The sequence below is a fragment of the Anopheles maculipalpis genome, chromosome 3RL (assembly GCF_943734695.1).
Source record: "Anopheles maculipalpis chromosome 3RL, idAnoMacuDA_375_x, whole genome shotgun sequence".
Taxonomy (NCBI): Eukaryota; Metazoa; Arthropoda; class Insecta; order Diptera; family Culicidae; genus Anopheles; species Anopheles maculipalpis.
Window position 1 is genome coordinate 27583822 of NC_064872.1, and position 20612 is coordinate 27604433.

The window sequence follows — 20612 nt, forward strand, 5'->3', positions numbered from 1 at the left end:
ATATTTAGAATCATTCCCTACACACGTACAAACTGTTGCGATTTGCAAAGTAATACGTTTGTTTTTCTTATGCCCGTAGGAAAAGGAGTAAAAGTTTAGCTCAGCAGTAAATATATGTGCTCGATGGACAACCGTCTGCATAACTGACACACATACATACATGAACAGCAGGCACGCCACATGCTCGCAGATAATGTGCGGTAAAGAAGGACACGGTGTGGTTTTTGAATATGAACCGTAACGGAAGCTACACGGACATAACAAGCTATAAAAGGAAGCCGAAAGGTTTTCTTATCCTTCCGACCGCCGTGCCACCATTAAACACGATCCGCATCGGCATTGGTTTGCAGTTTGCAACGTTTTTACTTGCGTTCGCACAAATTTCTGCTCATTGCTGCGAAACGAGAAGACGACGACGACGACGACGACCATGCGCCTCCATCAGGGTGGCATAAAACCGGCTGACCCGGGTATGGGCATTTCTTGGGTGTACCATATAGAAATGGCCCCCACACACACTTCTGTAGGGTGAGAAGGGATTGGTGAGGTGCACATTCCACCCTATCTCCCTCCACCAACGGTCCAATTTCATTCTTCTCTTTGCTTTGTGTTTTCCACCCCACGGAGGTGGATGTCGGGTGGCTATGCTGTCTAATCCTCTCAGTCCGCATATACATAGGGTGTGAGGTTGTCTTGGAAAGCGTCTTAGAAAATGGAAAACGTCTTACAAGAGGCACTAGCCTGGTGGGTATCGATACTTGGAGCCACTCGGTTTACAATTGAGTTTCGTGGCCAAACACGGGGCGGAAGACGGGTGTGTGTTTTGCTCTAACGGGTGTCCAGTCCTTTCCGTCCCCTTTAGTAACATCCTCCCATCTTTAATCTCCTTTTCTCTTATTCAAATTCTCTCTCTCTCTCTCTCTCTCTCTCTCTCTATCTCTCTCCCATTTTGGATGACCAGCAGGATGTTGGTGAAGGTTCGCCTGGGATGAAAGGATGATGTTTGTGAGCGGTTTTGAATTTCAAATCGAATCCTCCACCTTTCACACCCCCTTTGTCAAGTAGTTGGGGCGGTGAGTGGTTTTCCAAGACGTTCGGGTACGGGATTGGCAACAACAACTGCAACAATAACCCACAGCCACCCAAGGACTAAGATGTGTTTGTGCCACCCACTTCTTCTTCACCTATCCCCTGGGTTGGGTGGTTGCCTCGTCTCGTCCTGCTTTGCCATCTTCCGATTAAAAACGTCCTCCCAGTCCAACATCCACCCACTCGAACAGGACCCGTGAAGGTCTTTCTTACTGAGAGGCCATCATTCCCTGGGACCGTTGTTTAAGACGTTTCATATCCTTGCACGTATGTATGCTTTATATTTTATCCTTTCAAGCTCTCTCTCTCTTTCTCTCTCTCGCACACATGCACACTTACACAACAGTATGCAAACACATATAAGCTAGTGCCCCATTGCCAAGCGTTACCGAATCACCGAATCTTTATTGTTCCTATGGGTAGTTGTTGGCAACCGGTGGGTGGTAAGTTTTAACTATGGTCCACTCGAAAAGACGAAGAATGAGAGAGGGAGAAAGAGAGAGAGAGAGAGAGAGAGAGAGAGAAAAGTAAAGAGGAAAGTAAATACAAATTTAAGTCAGATTTTGTGGGCCAACTCTATTCCACGATGAGCAAACCGGTGGGAAATGGTGGCTGATTCGAGAAATTCGAGTTACCAGAAACCATTTTCTTCCAAGACCTGCTGGCCGAATATGAGGTTTCCCAGATTTCAGAGGCTTCTTGCACCGGTCAGCAGTAGCATAAGGAACTGGGTGGAGGAAAATTCAAAAGGAAAATGTTATGTTTGTATGTGTGTGTGTGTGTGTGTGTCTGTGTGCAAAAGACGTTCCTTGTGGAACCAACCCAAGCAACATCTTCTTAGACCATTTTCTTAGACATTTTATGTGTGTACACGTCTTATCTTTAATGCATGCCGTGCTGCACACACACACACACACATATGTGTATGTGCTGAAAAGTTTGTGCATTATGGGTGGGGTGAGGTGAGTAGTTGCACACATACGGGTCCGGTTTGCACACATACAGCAGGGCCATGACACAATCGATGCGGACCCGTGATTCGAGCTTGAAGTTAGCCCTTGGTGTGCCAAACCACAGACACAATTCGCCACCTTTCTCGTTGTTCTCTTTCTATCTCGCTCTCTCACCCACACATACAGAAACGCTTCTTAAGAAGCTTATAATCCTTAGCTACCTTGAGGGATAATGAAGCTTGTTCGTAGTGCAGAAGGAGGACAATAGAATGGGTGAAAAAGGGGCGCAAGGCACGCGACGTAAGGGAATCCTTTATTAAGATCGACCGTCCGCAACACGTGTGTGGGAAGAGCGTTGCTGTAGTGTGTGTGTGTGTCTGTGTGTGCGTATCCTCCCCAGCTGAACCCCCATTTTAGGGGGTGAGTTTTTAAAACCCAAACCAACAGCAGTGCACGGGTTTTGTTTGGCCTGCCAGGACACACTGTGGTATGGGTTGTCTTATGCAAATATAAAAGCACGATCGAAAGAGATAAGAAACTGGCAGTTCCGGCAGCTTTTTGCGGACAGTATCAAAGGGTGGGATGTCTTTTCCGGTTCGGCACGCACATCGACCATACGAGGTGCTTCATATAGATGTGTAGCAGATAACGGGTGGCTTGCTGAGGGTGGATGAATTTTCTTAAGAAAATCTTAAACACTTCTGGTCGATTTATCCACTGGACATACACACGCTTACGTAGACGTATATCGGTTGGCTCTACAAACAAACACACTTACATCTCACGTGCACCAGTCTTGGCTGCTACCGTTGTCTTAGAGATTATCAGTGAGAGCTTCTTCGGAGAAGGAAGACTCCTACTTCACCCGATATCTTCCTTCCAAGACGTCCTATTTCTCTCAGCTGCCCTATTCATGCACACTGGAAAGTACATATGGAGCTGTGCCCGTGTGCGTGTGTGTAGGGAGTAAGCTGCAAGCCATGCATAATGCATAGTGCAAGAAGTTCAAATAATATACTTTTTTTTTCTCGTACTACGTTGGTCTTCTTCCAATTTCTTAGGCATAGTTTTGTGCCAAGATGCGCATGTTCTTAGCGCACTTTTCGAGTGCAAAGAGACGCATTTGGAGGAAAGCAAAGAGGGCTGAAAGTGCAAGCTACTGGGGCAGAGCGTATTAAAATTTGAACGAAAGGATTAGGTTGCATTTTATGCTCCAAATTGGATATCGATCACACGAACAGCACCGAGAAGGTCACCAACGAGAGGTATTGAAGTATTGAAGAGTTTGCAGGACAAATAGCAGGGCAGCGAAGAAAACTGGGCTGTTGTTGTTTAAGAAAAAGGGTATCCTATTAAACAACAGCCATTGTGGAGACGAATTCGAGGACATTGCTTTGATAGGGACTAATCAAAATAGTTGGAAGAAAAAAAAAAGGCAAACACAACGACTGCTCACTGCAGTTAATTATGGCCGGCGGTGCTTTATCGACGGTTCGATGATCAACACTCCTAATTAGAGCCTGAACGGGAGTTTCATTTTAATAGGGAGAGCTTTATCTCGCAATTGGATCGCGTTACAGGCTGTGCGTCCGATACGTTCGATAATCAAGTGTTGATAAAATGTTTCAAAAATAAATGAAACAGTGGTTGGATTTTTCCGTACACTAGCGTACTGTAATGAAGTTACTTTGAATAATGCGAACTGTCCTCATAGCAGTAAAGCTCCAAGCTATGGTTAAATTTTGCAATCGGAGTTGTTGATTCGTTAGGCGATGTACGGAAACGCTTAATAATGGTTCGCTTACTAATTATGTTAATTATGAAGTCACATGTATCAGGTGCACTTTTACAATATTTCAACTATCGTTTGCGTCATTTAATTTATTCATTTAAACATTCGCCTTCAAACATACTGTTCTAAAGCTTGTATTGCGCAAAAGTAAAAAAAAAACAAAACTTCAACGACTTTTTTGAAAATAGTAAATAATGTAACAATATTATCATTTTACACACATTTGTTTACAAGAATCTTAAGCTAGTTCGAAGGTAAAGATCATAAAGAAGGACTAATAACTTGCAAAACTAGCTTAAGAAGAAAGCAAGTGCTTATTTAATTTTGAGATTTGAGGTCTTCCGGGTTCACTGAACGGGGAAAAAATAGGAGTTTGGAGAGTGCACCTAGTGAATTACCTCAGCTACCCAGTGAGAGTAGAGCTCGATAATGAGGACATTACATGTTTTGTGATTTTGAAGTTATTTAGTGATTATCTATTCGGGGTAGAGTTTCACAGTGAGGACCATGTTTTATAGTACAGACAGAGCTGCATGGTAAGAAGATGAACTTGAATAGATCTGGATCTTCTGTTCTGTTACTAGCTTCCTTGACAGACAGTTCTGCGTAAGAGGTGATGAACCTCCTTGATGTGATGAAAGAACTCGCTAAGAATTCTCTTTCTATTGAGGAGAGTCGGCCTTGATAGGTATCTCTATTCCATCCGAATGTATTATCTATTCTTCCAAATGATGCATTGTTTGGGAGGTTTTATATTTGATCACTCGTCCAGAGTCGTTGAAGCCTGGGTTCCACGGCATTCCAGGCGATCGTGCGTTCATTCGAAAGATGTCTAAGGTTAGGTGTAATCGTTTAACTTTTGGCCAGATCTCCTGCCTATACGACAGGGAGACTCGAAAACCTGTGGCTGCGGTCTCGGATACAACGAAATAGATAATCGTTTATGGTTTAGTGTGGAGTACGAAGCTTCTCCATCCGCCGATCTTCACACAACAGTGAAGATCTGACTATCGAACTACATGGTATCAATAAGACAACAAGCCGGCCATTTGATGGCCGGCGTGACCTAGCCGGTCATTAAGAATAAGAAATGTTACAGAAATATACTTCCAGCAGTAGACAATCGTCGGGATCGTAAAAAACACTTGACGTTTAATACGTTTAATTCTCAATTACGCATCATTCTACTTTGTTGCTAACAGTTCGTACCGTAGATGTATCATTTTCTACAAACACACGAACATTAGGAAAAACAAACAAAAAATTCACATACTTCTCTCCACCCGTTTACACGCTTCCGATGGGTTTTCTTGCGTTCGTTTCCTCGTGAATGAAGGTTTGTGAATTCTCCTGCTTCTTTTGCTGGTGTTGTGTACCCCTTTTTCCTGAGTGTGTGTGTGTGTGTGTGTGTGAGTGTCTACCATGCCAATACCATGCGTGCCCCCGTTCATAGTTGTGCAAAAATAGTGCAACGGATGGAAAAATAAACACGTATGAAAAATGAGCAAACTCGTAAAAAATGGGTAAACACTGGGGCCATCGTGATGATGCCCGTAGCTGCATTCCCTCTCAGCGGTGGCAAAGAAATGAGTTGCACCAGATGAAAATAATGGTAAAAAAATGGAATAAAAATGGCAACACGGCTGGAGGAGTGAACGTCGGACGATGTGATGCACTTGAAGTTCAAGATAGAGAAAGGTTCTAGCAGTGCTTTATAGAGATAAGAGCGACTGAGGGTTGATGAGATTAAAAATTGCAGCGACGTACCAGGTGAGGAAGGCGTTAGAGGTGATGTAAAAAATGATATCAGGTTGGGGTTAAAAACTTTTTAAAATTAAATATGGCCTTTGTTTTGTATATATTAAATTAAATTTGTATATAAAAATATTTAAGCAATCCTTCCTCACTATTATGGCGCTCAGTATAGCACTTCTGTAAAGCGAAATAATATTCAGCCAGTATTTTTAACCCATTTTTAAACATTCTCTCCAAACCACAATTTCTTTTCTAGCTCCTTACAGACAGAAACACACACACACACATACGGCAAACAGTGCAGTTGACTGCATCGGTGCAATTCACAATTATCGTGCCTCAACTACCACAGCAACGCGCAGCACCCTTCACATGTCACGCGCGCACGATCATCTTTTTCCAGCGGTGAGAAAGCAATCTCACCCTGCAGTTCATTTGTTTATCTATCTTTCTAGCAAAAATGGTTAGTCTGTGTGTATTGGTACGGGGGAGCGAGATTCACCCTAAGACGGATACGGACTGATGCAAAAAGTTACTGAAATAATTTTTATTTCTTCTCTTTTCTTCACCCTCAATTCTTTGCACCACTAGCAGCGGCTGAGTGTAACAGATCTGCGCGATGCAATACATCCACCGTTCCCCGGTGGGCTAGTTACAGCCGGGTTAGCTAAGCTATGAGAAATAAAAACATAGTAGCGAAGAAGCTCAGTGTTTATTGGGTGAGTTTTTTCTTCTCACTGTTGTTGGAACGTTCATTTGCCTGGGGCGTTGGTTTAATCATGGATAAAATTGGACTTACTTAGCCTGTCGGCACAAGATTGCGCTGAGCGCTTGTGGCAATGTGTTTAAATATTTAAAAAAATTGCTATCACAATTGACAGAATTATTTAAATGCATCATTTCTATTTATTAATAGCCCATAATTTTTCTTGTAATGTAGGAATTTTTATGTATTCTTTCGCTCCTAATTTTTGTTTTATATGCATGTTGTAATGCATGTGCATGTTCTAATTTTAATTCACATTTTATGTAAAAAGTTAATTCATTTCAAATATTTTTTAATACGCTATTTAATCATTTATTCAATTCTTTCCATATTTCCAACATCGGAATAAGTCCTTTCTTTTCCTTTTTATATTTACTGATAAAACTTTTTTTTTACTGTAACACAATTTAAAATTGTTCTTGTGCCATAGCGATATGCGTAATCTCAAGCAGTACTTATCTATATTTTCACATTAGATTTTCGTATTTTAATTCTTATTTCTTTGCTTTCAAAGCACATACTAGTTTTTTGTCTTTCTTACGTTTCTTTTCCTATCTATTGTACAATTTTGATGCACAAAATAAAGTTTCGATCCATTAGTAAATTGAAATTTATGTTACTGATTCAAAAGTTAAGAAATTTTTGTTAATGATTTCTACCTCCGTTCATTTTTACTGGTTTTTGCTATCCGCTTTTAAACAAATTTAAATTTGATTCGGAAAGTTGCATATTATTAGTAGTAATTGATCTAAAAATATGATAAAAATTAATAATTAATTGTTAAGCGTTAATATAAAAATGCATTGCAAAAAGTAACAAATGACGGTCGGCAAAGGAACTCTACAAAATAAAAACAGTCTGCATCGTATAAAAAAAGCAAAGTAAACCATCGCCGCACACGATCTCTGTGGAATGCGTCTGCAATTGTCCCATAAGAGCCAAAGCCCTGTTTACGCACAAAAATACAAATGAACGAGGGTGTTTTCTCTTTCTCTCTCTCTCTCTCTCTCTCTCTCTCTCTCTCTGTGTTTTGTTTTGTTGCTTTCTCCTTTGGTTTCTTTGCGTTGTGTTTAGTACAATTTCGTTTTATTTTATTGTTTGCTGTGCGTTATGCGCTCCTTTCTTACCATTCCGGCCGGTTTGACGGCTCCGACTCGATCGACCGCAAACTGTCTCCCTGTGTTATATATACAGATTCTCGCCCCCTCCCTCCCTTTCTTGTTACTACAATCTGCTCCCCTTTTCGAGGGCCAACGGCCAACGATCTCCCATCGGATAGAGTTAGAACGCTGCGATGGGAGCGAAGAAGCAAAAACCAAAAAAAAAAAAAGCCAGGAAACGATTGACACAAAGAGTGCACCAGCGAGTCCCATTGCTGTGGGGGCAACAGTGCAAACCTTCTCCCACCCTGCGACCGGCTGGAGAGAGTGGGGCAGCAAGGGAAGGGAAATAATCATAAAAATAATGCACTTTTGCATTACATCCGCGACTTGCCGACGCATACAGCCGCACGCTGCACCGGGTCTGAACGTTCTTTTTCTTCCGACCCGGTCTGCACTTTGAGCCGTGGCGTACATTTGCGTACGGATCGGTCTGGCTCGACGGTGACGGCTATGGTGCCGCATTTGTCTTTAAGATGTACGGGAGCGCGCGCGTTGGGTCCGTTTTGTTGGCGGATGCATTTAGCGTCGATTGGCGCGCGTATGTGATTTTTTTTTTTGTTTTGCTGCTTCCACCTCTGTAGTGAGTACAGTGATGGAAGCAGCAACGTGTACTTGTGTTGTATTGTTTATTTTTTCTAACCTCCGGTAACTATAATCATACCAATGTATATGCACCATGTGTGTGTGTGTTCAGGGATCCATCTTGTGCATTTATGGCTGAGTTTTGCTGTTCAGTTCCTTTCCATTCGATAACATCGCTTCTGTGAGATGATTTCATTCATTTAGATTTTTAAAAGACGACTCTTATTTTATTCTTTGGATCTTTACGTAGCAAAAAAACTACTGTTCCATTTTCAACTGATCTTAAGAGTAAATATTCGGCAAAACTAAATCTTCTTCTACTTCGTTCCACACTACAACCTCGAGAGGCCTTGACGTGGTATAATTTTATCCGTTAGATAATCAGAACTGCCCAATAGAATCGATACTTCTTCTTCTTATTCTTAGCTTAGCTAAACGACCTTCTACTTTATTCCTAGGGGTGGGAGTAGCGGTATGGATGATCCAGTAGTGAAGGCGACAGTGGTGTCTATTTTCACACGGCAGTACCGGTACTCAAACCCCATCCGGACCGTTAGAACTACGTGGGATCTTTCAGTCTAATAGATTATTCGATGAATGGCATAACCTTTAGCACCTCATTAACCCAGGAACATCTTGACTGATGTACAGATCCAAAAAATACAACATTTTCAATTACCGCTCCAGCCTTGGCTTATGTTTACGAATATAAATTGCTTTCAAATTGTAAATTTGATGATAAAAGCATAACAAATTGAACAGCAGAGACGATTTCGCCTTTCGTTTCCTAATAACTAAGCTCCAAAGTATAAACAGTTGAATATTTGCACAATAATCTCCTTTTTCCAATTTGGTCCTCCTTCTGACTACACAGCTACGGGTTAAAATATCCCATAGTCAATTGGTCAGTTCCACAAAAGTATCAATTTGAAATAAATAAATTAATCAGTTATTTTAGTATCAAATAGTTACAAATATTTTAAAGTAACTGATTCCAAATGCTTTTCACAACGTAATTTTTTATGTTTTCTGATTGTTTTGCAAGCAATCTTCTTTGAGACACCCCATGCAGAGTACACATTTTGGTAAGAGAATTGCATACTTTAAGGATGAAATAATAAATTTACGCATTTGACAAAACCACCGGCATGCAAAATGCTCGGGGCTGTCCGGTGGTAAAGGTAACAGCAGCCAGGAAAGGGGTTAAAATCCTATTCAGAAAGCTACCTCGTAATGAGGACTAACTATCTGACTACATTGTACAGGTCATTAAGGCGAAAAGAAGTATTTAATGCAAATATACATATGCTTGTTCAAGATAGTTTGAGACGTTATTTCTAATCATGAACTTTTACAGTGATACCTCAAGAAAACAAACATGAAAGTACACTTGTGAAAGTAATGGATTTTTCGTTTAAAAGCTGCACCTTTTCAAAATTTCTTCTAACTAAAAATTATTCATTCGTGCAACTTTCTTCACGCGTGTAAAATTTACTATCCCCTCATTAAAAACTATTTCACACGTCATCTGGAATACCGGGACCGGGGTATGGTCATGCTCTGATAAACAAATGAACTCAATCGTCACTTAACGTGCGGTCAATTTACATCTCTTCCGGAAAAAGCTTCAACGCTTGACTGTGCACATCACTTGGTAAACCCTTTTTTGCCACGCAAGAAGATCAACTACAGAGGTTCGAGTCATTATCCTTTTTGTCACGTTGCGCCCAGCTGCAAGAGTGTAGCTCAAAACGGATCGTTTCATTTTTTGCCCCAAAAGCAGGACAAACTCTTTTGCTGAAAATTTCCACTTTCATCTTTCCATAGGTCATCGACCAATCGGTAACAAAAAAAAAAAAAAAAATGGGGAGAGTTTAAAAAAAACTGCCACACCCTTGAAGAGCGTTTCGACCCAAAATGCCAAAAACCGGAAGCAATGAGAAGATGAACGATGTACTTAGCAGAATTGGTGGTAGGGTTAACCGGCAGGTCAACTCCAATCTCGGTCCTCGGCCGGCGTTGGATTAACCATGTTTTTGACCATTCTATTTGTTGCGCGAAATTCGTTTAAGGGAAACATTTCGGCAATCAGATAATTCGTATCCGTCAACCCTTTCACGACCCTTTCGGCCACTGACCCTTCTGAGCAACCTTTTTTTTTTTTTGAAACATATTTTCTCCCTTGAGGGATTGTTCGTAAAAGTGCGTCGCTGCGGGGTAGCAGTTGATGCGAATGCCACAAAACAGCTGTTCGCAATGCCGGGTTGAATGATCTGTTTACAGGGATGCTGTGTGAAGAAGAGAATAAAATCAGTAAAAGGCACACACACGAAAAAAAGAAAAAAGAAACCATAATCTCCCGTGCGGTCGGTGTATTTTGGTGCAGAGCGTCGATTTACGGTTCAAAACAAAACTGACCATCCGCAAGCCGGTATTGGCTGGGAAAGGGTCGAAATGGTTTTTTTTTTAATTTCATTTTCTGGCCACGACTGATGCACTGCTTTTTTAACCCTTTTTTGAACCCCTAGTGCAAGGGGAGAAAAAAACGGAATTCAAATTAATGTATCCGTTACATTATAACCTGACGGGTTTATGAGCCTTTTTTGTTGCATCTCCCATAGCGCGTTTTATCATTTATAGCAAAGCAGCACAAAAAAAACGACGTTAATTCGAAATCAATTAAAATAAGCGAACCATAATCAAAAAGGTGTGATCTTTTATTTACTACCAGCAAGTGCTGTAATTATTGAACTTGAAAAACAATAATTAATTATGCTTATTGTTGCTGTCAAGTTTTGCCTTTTAATTTGAGGCTTATTGGGAATGTGTTCTATGATACGTTCTACGATTAAGTTCCTTTCTTGTGGCGGGCTTTTGTTTGCCTGTAGGGCCATTCCTAAAATAAACTGTCTACTTAAAGACAGTGAAGTTGTGGCTTGAGCTGAGAGCCATTTTTAAGGCAACAAATCTTATTTCAAATCCGTTAACTTACATCCCATGGATTGAATAATTAGATTATCAGAACATCGACATTCCATCATTAGCACTTTTAAAAGGAACAATTTTAAAACTGTTTGGTATTATAAAATAGTAAAGTCATTCCTTTTGACATTAATTCATGTTGTGAAGCAACGAATCATTAATGCCAAAACAACTGCCCACATTTATTCCACACCGGGAATGGAATTTCCTGTATGTTAGTTTACTTTTTTTTTATTAAAACTTACAACTCATTCCTCGTGTCGGCTATTTTTCTAACCGTCAATTAAGTTAGACACGAACGTTAAAACAGCCACACATTGCGATCCTACTCCACCTAAACGATGGTACGCGTTCCACAGTCGGTACTCGGTTGGATCGGGGGAGTTGGTTCTGGTTAGGTTGAGATGTGAAATTGAGGGTTTTTTTTTTAAATGTATTCTATGTTTTGCTCTCCACTACTCTTCTATATATTATTAAAAACGCTCGCGGAGGTTGTTTAACGCTGTGCAAAATGCAGCAGTTACGCTTCAGAATGAAACGGTATTGGTAGCGGTGCAAAACTGAAAGAAAGAACTGAAGAAAAATAAAAAGGGCACGCATTAGGGGAGTGGGGGGCGGGGGGGTGCTTGAGGGAAGGAGGGTGCTAACACTCGCCGACGATGCGGGAGAGATTTGGTAGCAAAAACTGCTGGGGGGTTTTATAGAATCGGGAAGTGTTGCATGGAAAGTTGAATACGTTTATAGCATAAACATAGCACAATTATAGCAATTTTAATTTTTGTTGTTGTCTAATTTAGGCTGTTTAGATACAAAATCAATCAATCAATTATAAGCACACATCAGTGTGACATACGATAAATTGGTGTATACATCATTTCATAATTAAATTTTGAGTTAAAGGACGTACCATCCATCGATCAATAAGCTTCTAATAAATCATCTTAGTATATGGAAGTTTCCGAACGTGTCACTGTAATCCAGCTTACTATACACATATTATAAATTGTTAGTAGATATCTTAGTAGATATCTATCTTTCCAAGTTAGGCATGCTTTACATTTTGTATAAAGAGCCTTCCAAAGCGTTTTACAAAAATTAACTTCAAACTTGGCTGCATGACACTTAGCTTTTTGACATTTGTTCCCCGGCCCTGCTGCTGTTCCGTGCCAATGAAACCGGAAACTTCCATCCCTGTGTGTAGGCAAAGACTTTAGACGACATTGGAAACAAAAAAGAAAAAAAGAGCCGTTCGTCAGACACCAGGCGTCGTTACACCATACGCCATAAGCACATGACGGATGGTTGCTGATGATGGCGACGTCGACAGCGACGACGACCGATGTTGATGACGATGGTGGGTGCAGCAAAGGACTGCAGGGACCGTTGTCGCCCGCGAGTGCCAGCGAAAGTTGTTTAAATAAGAGCAAACCGCGAACCGAGCACGGCCATAAAACTAATTCCGTGCGTTAGCTCGCGTCATACGAATCGCTGCGCATTGAAAGGGTACGGTAGTATGTGTGTGTGTGAGAGTGTATTTGTTAGAAGCTACAGAAAAAAAAACTAATTTCCCCCTTTCTTACCCAGCTCATCATCCCCTAGAACCCAAACACAACGGAAGTCGATACGTGGAAGTGTAACACCTTGAACAGCTAGAATGTCCTGCAAGGCTCAAAACTTTGAGCAGTCGACCTATTTAAATTGATGACGGTTGGTGGACAGGTTTAAAAAGGGACTCACCGATACAAAACTCCATATGGTGCAGCGGCAACTGCTTGTAGACGTTTCGGACGAAGAACAGATTCTCCAGTATGTAGGACAACCGTAGCAGAAACAAACTGTCCACATCCGTCAGATTGTGACTATCGTAACCGCCGGCCAGTTCCTGCACATTCTCAACGATCGCTGCCAGCCGGCGCATCGTTTCCCGTCGGCCATCGGACCACCCGGTACGGTGCACCCGGTTCCGCAGCCAGTAGTCGTGATTGATCAGGATCTCGTTCAGGTACGACTCCATCGGTTCCTTGAGCGGTACGTTTCGCAACCGTAGCTCACCGTACGCCCGAGCGATGACACAGATTTCGTCCTCGTACTGGAGCCGCTTGATCGAGATGAGGTACTCGAACAGCTGTAGGTTACCGCGCCGGATTAGCAGGTAGTACGCGAGATGATCGTCCAGGTGTTGGGTTTCGCATCGGACCAACTCTTTCGCCACCTCCGGCAGACGGTTCTCGAGGGCTAGTTCGGACGCGGTGAGGCGCTTTTTGTTGAGCGCATTACAGTCGGCACCCCGGTCGACGAGTAGGGCCACCATCTCGAGCCGGTTCTGACGGGCGAAGACGGCCCGATGAAGGGCCGTATTGAAGAACTTATCGTCCCGCGCGTTAACATCCGCACCACCGTCCAACAGGTGGCGTACCCGGTCGAGGTCACCATTTTGGACCGATTCGAACAGCATGATGATGGTGTGATGAGGTGGGTAAGAAATCGGGCGACTTATTGGAAATCCTGACCGCGACGTTTAGTTGGGAATTCTTTTTTTGCGACTTCGGGAAGCCATTGTGACTTCCTGGGGCGGGGTGCTGGATTGAGAAGTTTCACTCACTAGTTCCAAGTTGATAGAATGGGTAGGATTCGAGAGTTTTTAACACTTTATGTACACTGACACTGACGCCGTTACGAAAAATTTCTTTATCCTTATTAACTTATTTGAAATTGTTGAATTTCTGATTTCTTTTATTTAATATTTCTACCACTAAAATCCTACACAAGTGTTACAACTTCATTACTTACAATTTCACTTATGTACAATGGACAGTTACTTTTCAATACCCAAATCGTGAGACTGTTGCACTTCCTGGTTTTGCTGGAATTTCGATTACCGAACGAGAGCGAGAGTTCTCGTACCGTCCGTCCTTCCGTGCGGAGGACAATTTCGCGACAGACTGACCGAACGCAAACCCCAGAAACACAGGTTTCATTTTCGCTTACGGAACACACGCAGGACGAATGCGTCGACGCGAAAGAAAAATAGCAACAAGAAGCGAGACAGAGCGAAGGAATCGCGACGGGTGCCGCGCTTTTTGTGGGTCGCGATGATCACCAACGGGTTGTTGTGCGCCCTCTTCTGAAGTTGTTTAAAAACCGATTCCGTTTGATTTCCAGCAGCGGTGCCGAAAGTTGCTTAAAACTTGGCAGCGCGCGAATCACTCACTCTTTCTCGTGTACACCCGCATACATACACACACGCGCAGTCAGACACAGTGCTACACATTGGTACATGTTTTCGCGCCAAAGAAAGGTTTCGCGGTGTACGCGCGTGGCGCCTTCTGCTATCTCGCTCAGATACACCCACGACGCATCAGCCGACGATGACGGTCGGTGCAGCAACCGAACGAACGCATTTTGAACTACCACTAGCCGTCGCCCCCAGACCCCGCGTCTTGAGACAAAAAATGGGTTGGAAAAAGCTGGATCCGAACTCGTTACCGGTGCAACGTAAAATAGGTTTACATTCGACGTTGTGTTTGTGTTTTGTTCCGCGGATTTCAAAACCTGTTTTTTACAATCACTGGTACGAGATTCTTAGTTCGCACTTAAAACTCTTTTAAAATACGCTTTTCAACGGTACGTGTGCTCTGCTTATTTTTACGCTTTGAAAAGCACGTGTTCAGATATCACTTTTTTTTAATAAACTCACAGAAGATTTTCTTGTTCACTTTCATCTATTCTATGTTTTCATCTATTTCTTAGTTCACTTAAAATTCAGCAAACACTGCTTGTTAAATAGCCGCTATAATATATATTCAAAATTAAACATTTAACAGCTTGTTATGCTTCGGCTGCCGCAGACAGCAGAATTTCATTCCACCGTTTCCGAGCGTCGAACTGGAAATGCGAACAAGCGGACGGTTTCGGAACGTTCGTTCTTCAAGCGGAGCTGGAATATTCTGAAGCTGCTTGTACACTATGGCGATACCGGTGAATTGATGCGGCGCTGGAAGGAATATTCATTTTTACCTTTTTCGAATTGAATATAAATGAACATAGGCGAAGGAAGTTACTCACTGCGTACATTAATGTTACATAATATAATAAAAATAGCAAATAAATTAAATAAAAAGTCTTAAATGATGCAAAATTTCCATTAACATATGGATTGTCCTATCCGCTCCGGTTTTGTACCCATCTCTATGTGTCTTCTCCAATGGCGCACGAACAAAAACCGAACGAACGCGTGTTGCATTCGGGTTTCGTTTGAATCATTCATATTTGCCGCCATATGTTCACTAAGATGCTGGTGAAATGTTCAAACTGTTAATACAAACATTACAACATTTAGTCACCATTTTTCTTCTTCTTTATTTACAATCTGGAATAGCCTGCCTTTTCTGGTTACCTTGTTACCTTGTATGTCCATCCAGTTCTGCCGTGTGAAGACCGTCAAGGTGTTTACCAAGGGGTCTTGACGGACGGACTATCCAACAGGATCGCCCAAAACAGAATCCCCATTTAGCATTAGGTCGAGGCGGCTCTTCCTATAAGCGGACTGAGCGTTCGCGTGTAGCCTCCGGCTACACGCGAGTGTAGTGGGGTGGGGCCCCCGAGTGGGGCCCACCCCAAAGTGGGGTGGGGCCCCCGAGCGGATGCCCAAAGTAATTGGTTGTTGTAAATACTTGTGGATCTCTACCACTATACAGTATTGATTTTGATTGAAATGGGCGACGGTATCAAATCCACCAAAGGCCTTTCGCCTTTGCCCCTCGGTCACAGGATGTTGAATTACAGAGCCCTCAATGGAAGTGTCCGACGATCTCCTGGGGGCTCAGAAGAGTTGAATCCGCCTCTGGTTTAACTTTTTTTTTTGTCTCGCTATAGTATTCTTAGCAATACGGCCTGTAGTAACGGAATTTGATAAAAACCTCTCCTTTATTGGCTTAACGACCATCTAGGTCACGTCGGTCAACTTATGACCTACTAGACTTGCTGATTGCCACGAAGTTGTATGACCAGACCTCACTACGGGGGAAAAGAACTGAACAGGAATATGTTTGTTCTTTATTCTTTTCGTCTCAAAAATTAATTGGTTGTAGTTGTAATAATCGATTTTTGTATTTTGAATGTTTTAAACGTTTTAATTCACGCGTTCAACATTACATCGTGTAATCGAAGCGGCATCAAAATGTTGTTCGAGCTGCTTCCCTTTTATCCGGGGAATCGAGCAGCTTGCATGGATTCGAGCAGCTGTCAATCTCCGTGCGGCCTGTCAACGTTGAAATCAAAATCGTAACGTTTTGTTTGTTGTTTGCGCTTGTGCTTGGTCTGTGTAGAATTGATTTATCTCTAGATTGACCTAAAAACACCCTTAATTTACTTTTAAAACGAACAAAAAGGAACACAATAAACGCTTGGCAAGGATTTACAGTTTGGTGTCTTTAATTTCCATGTTAATTAGCCGCTAAAATGAGTCAGGGTCGATCCTCCGAAATGTCGCACATCGTGGAATTCAATAACCACATCCAATCATACTTTATCAGCAGTACTTATGGCAACGAAACGCTCGTAAATCGGTGCTTAGAGGTGAGTTTTCGTTTCCTTTCCATACGGGCGGCCGTCTCGTGCGTTTAACACAATTCTACAATCGTTTTCCTTCCGTAGCAATTGGCAGCCACAAACACCGAACACAAAACTTTCGATGTGTCCGTGTACGAGTGTAACATTTTCTTCGTCAACCTACACAAACTCTTGAGCCATAGCATGAAGAAAACGAATCTGCTCTGGTCGGTTGTAGCGGTCCTAGAGGTTGCCGTTACTGACGATGAGACGCGAATTGCGCTGGTCGAAAAGTTCCGCTTTCTGCCGGTCATTTCGCTTCTCCTGCCGGAAGTACATACACCGGAGCAGCAGAAGCGTGTCCTTTCCCTGCTACATCACCTTTCTTATGGTGCGTCCGTCGATGGACAGGAAATGTTTATCGAGCGGCTAATCCAGAAGCTTCTGAACATTATCGAACAAAACCACGAAAAGAAAGAGCGCTGCGATATGGCACAGCTTGCACTGTCTATACTGGTGAACGTTTGCCACCGGGACCTCTCGACGACGTTTCTGCTGACGAGAAACACAAACATATCGGCCTTTTGTAAACAGATTAAAAAGTTCGGTCTGCTCGCGTGCAAGATGTACATCATACTGGAGCAGAACGATTACATCAAGGAGATCGATTTGCACTACCTGCTGCGTATGAGCTTCGAAGAAGTTCGATTAATGCTTGCATCGAAGAATAGTTTCAGCCTGCGGCATGTTGTGGATTTTCTGCGCTACGTACGCACGCTGAGCGGTTCGCAGGAAGGGGAGCCGGCCAAAGCAGCCGTAATGGACGAATACTTTCAGCGTGATTTGAAAGAGTTTTTGCTTGAAATTGAAAAGTATTGGGCAAATCGTACACCATCGCCGGAGGGTGAGCCTGCCGGAAGGAAGAAAAAGACAAAGCAAAAGGTCGAGTTGAGAAAGGACCGTACGAGCGATGGATTGTTTGAGATATTGGAATGTATTGTGCTGCTCAAACCGGACGATCAGGAATTGTGCAGGAAAATTTGTGAATTTGGCCCAATCAAGCTGATCAACAACGCACGGGATGATTGCTCAAAAGCGGTTGATTTGTTGCGCACGATACTGGAAAAGAATCCGACCGATACTGGATTCGCCGAGGAGTGTAAGACGGTGCTCACCACCCTAATGACCACGATTACGAACAATGACGATGTACGACTTGCAATTGCATTCGCAAAACTGTTAACAACAATCGGAAAAGCGCTGAATACGGTGGACGAACCAATGAACGAAGTAGCGGAAAAATTCTTCCAACATCTTTTCGGGAACGTTTTGAGCAATACGAGAGATTTCGGCACGTTCGATTATTCGCTTGCGGATGGGCATGTTCGGGTGTATCTGTGGGCACTATATGCGTTTAATGAGCTAGCCAACCTTTGCCCTACACACTGGTACGCTAAGCTTACGAACCTGCTCAAGCAGAAACCGATCCAGTTTCTCGTTGCAAAGGGTTTAACTGGTGGAGCTGATGTGGAATTGCTGGAAGCGTTACTACAGGTGACTGCTACGACCGACTTTCCCAAGCAAGATGTGGCCCGTATGATCGACATGTTAAAAAGCAATCTACCAGCATTTGGTGGAAACCCTCCTCGGACTCCATTTACACCGCTAAACGGCAATACGGTCCATACGCAAATCCAACCAACGGGATACACCTTTATCCGTACGCTCAGTAGAGACTTGCAGGAGCGGATTGACCAAGCCGTGGTACACATACAGGATGCTAAAGCTGCTGGGTTGATAAATGAAATTGAAAAGTCCGAGCTGGTTGAGTTCTACACGTACAAGATAAACATGCAGACGAGCTTGATGAACGATTTAAGAAGCAGTTTAGAGGCGACAACATCACAGATAACGACCCTGACGCACCAAAATCAACTGCTGATGGCGGAGATTGACAAGAATCAGAAGAAAAGTCTTCCACTGCTGTTGAAAGAGTCCGCGTAAGTAAAAAAAAAATAAAATAGTCAGAGCTGATGTAGGTACTTTCATCTTCATAGGGATATTTTGGGATGAACGACTTATTCAAATTTTAGGACAAAATTCGTCGTCGTCGACGAATTCGTTGAATTCGTCAAGAATGTTAAAATATCAATAGATGATTTAACCATCTCGATTTAAATTCCGAGGTAAAAATTCTGAGTAGTGTCAATTGAATATCTTCTGTTTCATTTGATGAATACGAAGCTTTGATAATCTGCCCACAAAATATAAAAGCTTAGAATTACATCACGATGTCTCGGCATTACAACGGTGTGAATAAGATTTATTTTATTTATAATTAATTGTGACTATACTATGCAGTATTATCAGGCATGAGACTTATTCGGCAACGAAGTTGTTTAATTTTCAAAACAATACCACGTATGAGAATTCAGTTTGTCAGGCTATTTTAACTAAAAAAAAACATATTCTTAGGTTTTGAATGGTATAAAAGCTTACAGCGAAATTCAAAGATAGGCTGCAGCCCACCCATCACCCAATACTTTAGAGACTCAGCAAAAATAGATATTTTTTAAAAATCTATTTTAAGTATGACGGCTTGCGCCGTATTGTCAACACCGCATGTGATGATTATGTGTATACGCTAGATTAACGGGGAGCAAAAATAGATATACAACCACTTAAAATCGTTATGGAAGCACGTACAAATGATATGAAAAATGAAATTTGATTTGATTGGATTTAAAAAAAGTTATTCACCGCACACGAGATCAAGGGACGGTCGGGTGGTGAGGCGACAACGGCGCAGTTCTTTCACACGGCAAGATCTGGACTCAAATCCTATCCGGGACCGTACCCCGGTGGTGAGTGAAGTCTGACCATCTAACTATGTGATATCAACAAGCAGCCAGTAAGCCATTAAATGTATGGCGTGACTTAGAAGAAAGTCGCAAACCCAAGAAGAAGAAGAAAGTAAGGTGCTCAGAAGAATTTTAGGTTCCATAGGTATGAATGAGACACTCTAGGATTCTTTAGTGGGCTTAATCATGTCATGAGAATGGCACTGCTACTTACTAAAGCTGTACTAAGCTCAAATTGATGCGTTCCGTCGAAAGGCTAAGATACTTGGATAAACGGACAAAATTAAGCCTTTATTTTTGTCATTTTTAGACTAGAAAACGAGAATCGTCTTCTTGAGCTGGAGCTGGTGCAGATGCGATCGGCAGCCGCAACGTACGATAAGAAAACGAGCCAGATGAAGCAGGAGCTGGCGGAGTACATTAAAAAGTACGGTGAAAAGAGTCAAAAATGTGCAGCACTTGTTAAAGAGATCGAACATTTGCGTACCCGAGACGATAACTACGAAAAGGAAAACAAGCGTCTTCAGCTAGAGCTGGCAGCTATGGTAAGCTTAGGAAGTACATTCACAGCGATTATTTTTGGATGCTAATTTTCCTTTCCCATTTTAGACTAAAAATCGAGATGATGCACGCAAGCTGCTGAAGCTCGGCGAAGAAGACCGCCAGAAGCTTACCGAACAGCGAGAAGCGGAACGCAAGCAGTACGAGTGTAAAATACGTGAACGGGAGCGCGACATTTCGAAGCGTAACGATCTTATCCAGCAGCTGGAGCAAACGCTCGTACAGCGTGACAGTACAATCGAAACGCTCGAGTCAGATGGTAAAGATCTGAGGGAGAAACTAAAAGATCGGGAAGATCGTATTGCACAGGTTGAGGCAGAGTTGAAGGAGAGCGAAAAGATACAACAAACGATCCGTAGTTTATTTGACAAGAAGCAAAGCAAATAGACGAACCGGGGTGATGGGAACGATTAACCTGGGTTTTGGTAAATAATTGTAATTGATAATAGACTCACAAAGCTTTTAACTGTAAAGGAAACCTTTATCTTTTTTGTTATACATTCTTTATATTTATTAGAATCACTTATCCACATCCTTTCCATGATAACATGTTCTAAA

General features: G+C 42.3%; 2 protein-coding genes across 2 annotated transcripts in view; one reads left to right on the top strand and one right to left on the bottom strand.

Annotated features, from left to right (window-relative positions):
- LOC126563768 (uncharacterized) overlaps positions 1-13542 on the bottom strand; it is a 50165-nt gene extending 36623 nt beyond the window's left edge. Inside the window, exon 1 of the mRNA XM_050220493.1 lies at positions 12820-13542. Within this exon, the coding sequence (XP_050076450.1) occupies positions 12820-13537 (718 nt within the window). The 5' untranslated portion in view covers positions 13538-13542. The remainder of the gene's footprint in view (positions 1-12819) is intronic.
- A 3000-nt stretch (positions 13543-16542) lies between these two features.
- Positions 16543-20441, top strand: LOC126564090 (uncharacterized). Its single transcript, XM_050221018.1, has 4 exons — positions 16543-16659; positions 16738-18632; positions 19804-20038; positions 20103-20441. The coding sequence occupies exons 1-4, from the start codon at positions 16543-16545 to the stop codon at positions 20439-20441; spliced, it is 2586 nt and encodes an 861-aa protein (XP_050076975.1).
- Positions 20442-20612: the final 171 nt, after the last annotated feature.

Bases quoted from the DNA above. Each gene is read 5' to 3' on its own strand.
- LOC126564090 (XM_050221018.1), top strand. From the start codon at position 16,543: ATGAGTCAGGGTCGATCCTCCGAAATGTCGCACATCGTGGAATTCAAT. The intron at 18,633-19,803 runs GTAAGTAAAAAA...TGTCATTTTTAG, and splicing joins CTGCTGTTGAAAGAGTCCGC to ACTAGAAAACGAGAATCGTC. The intron at 20,039-20,102 runs GTAAGCTTAGGA...TTCCCATTTTAG, and splicing joins AGCTAGAGCTGGCAGCTATG to ACTAAAAATCGAGATGATGC.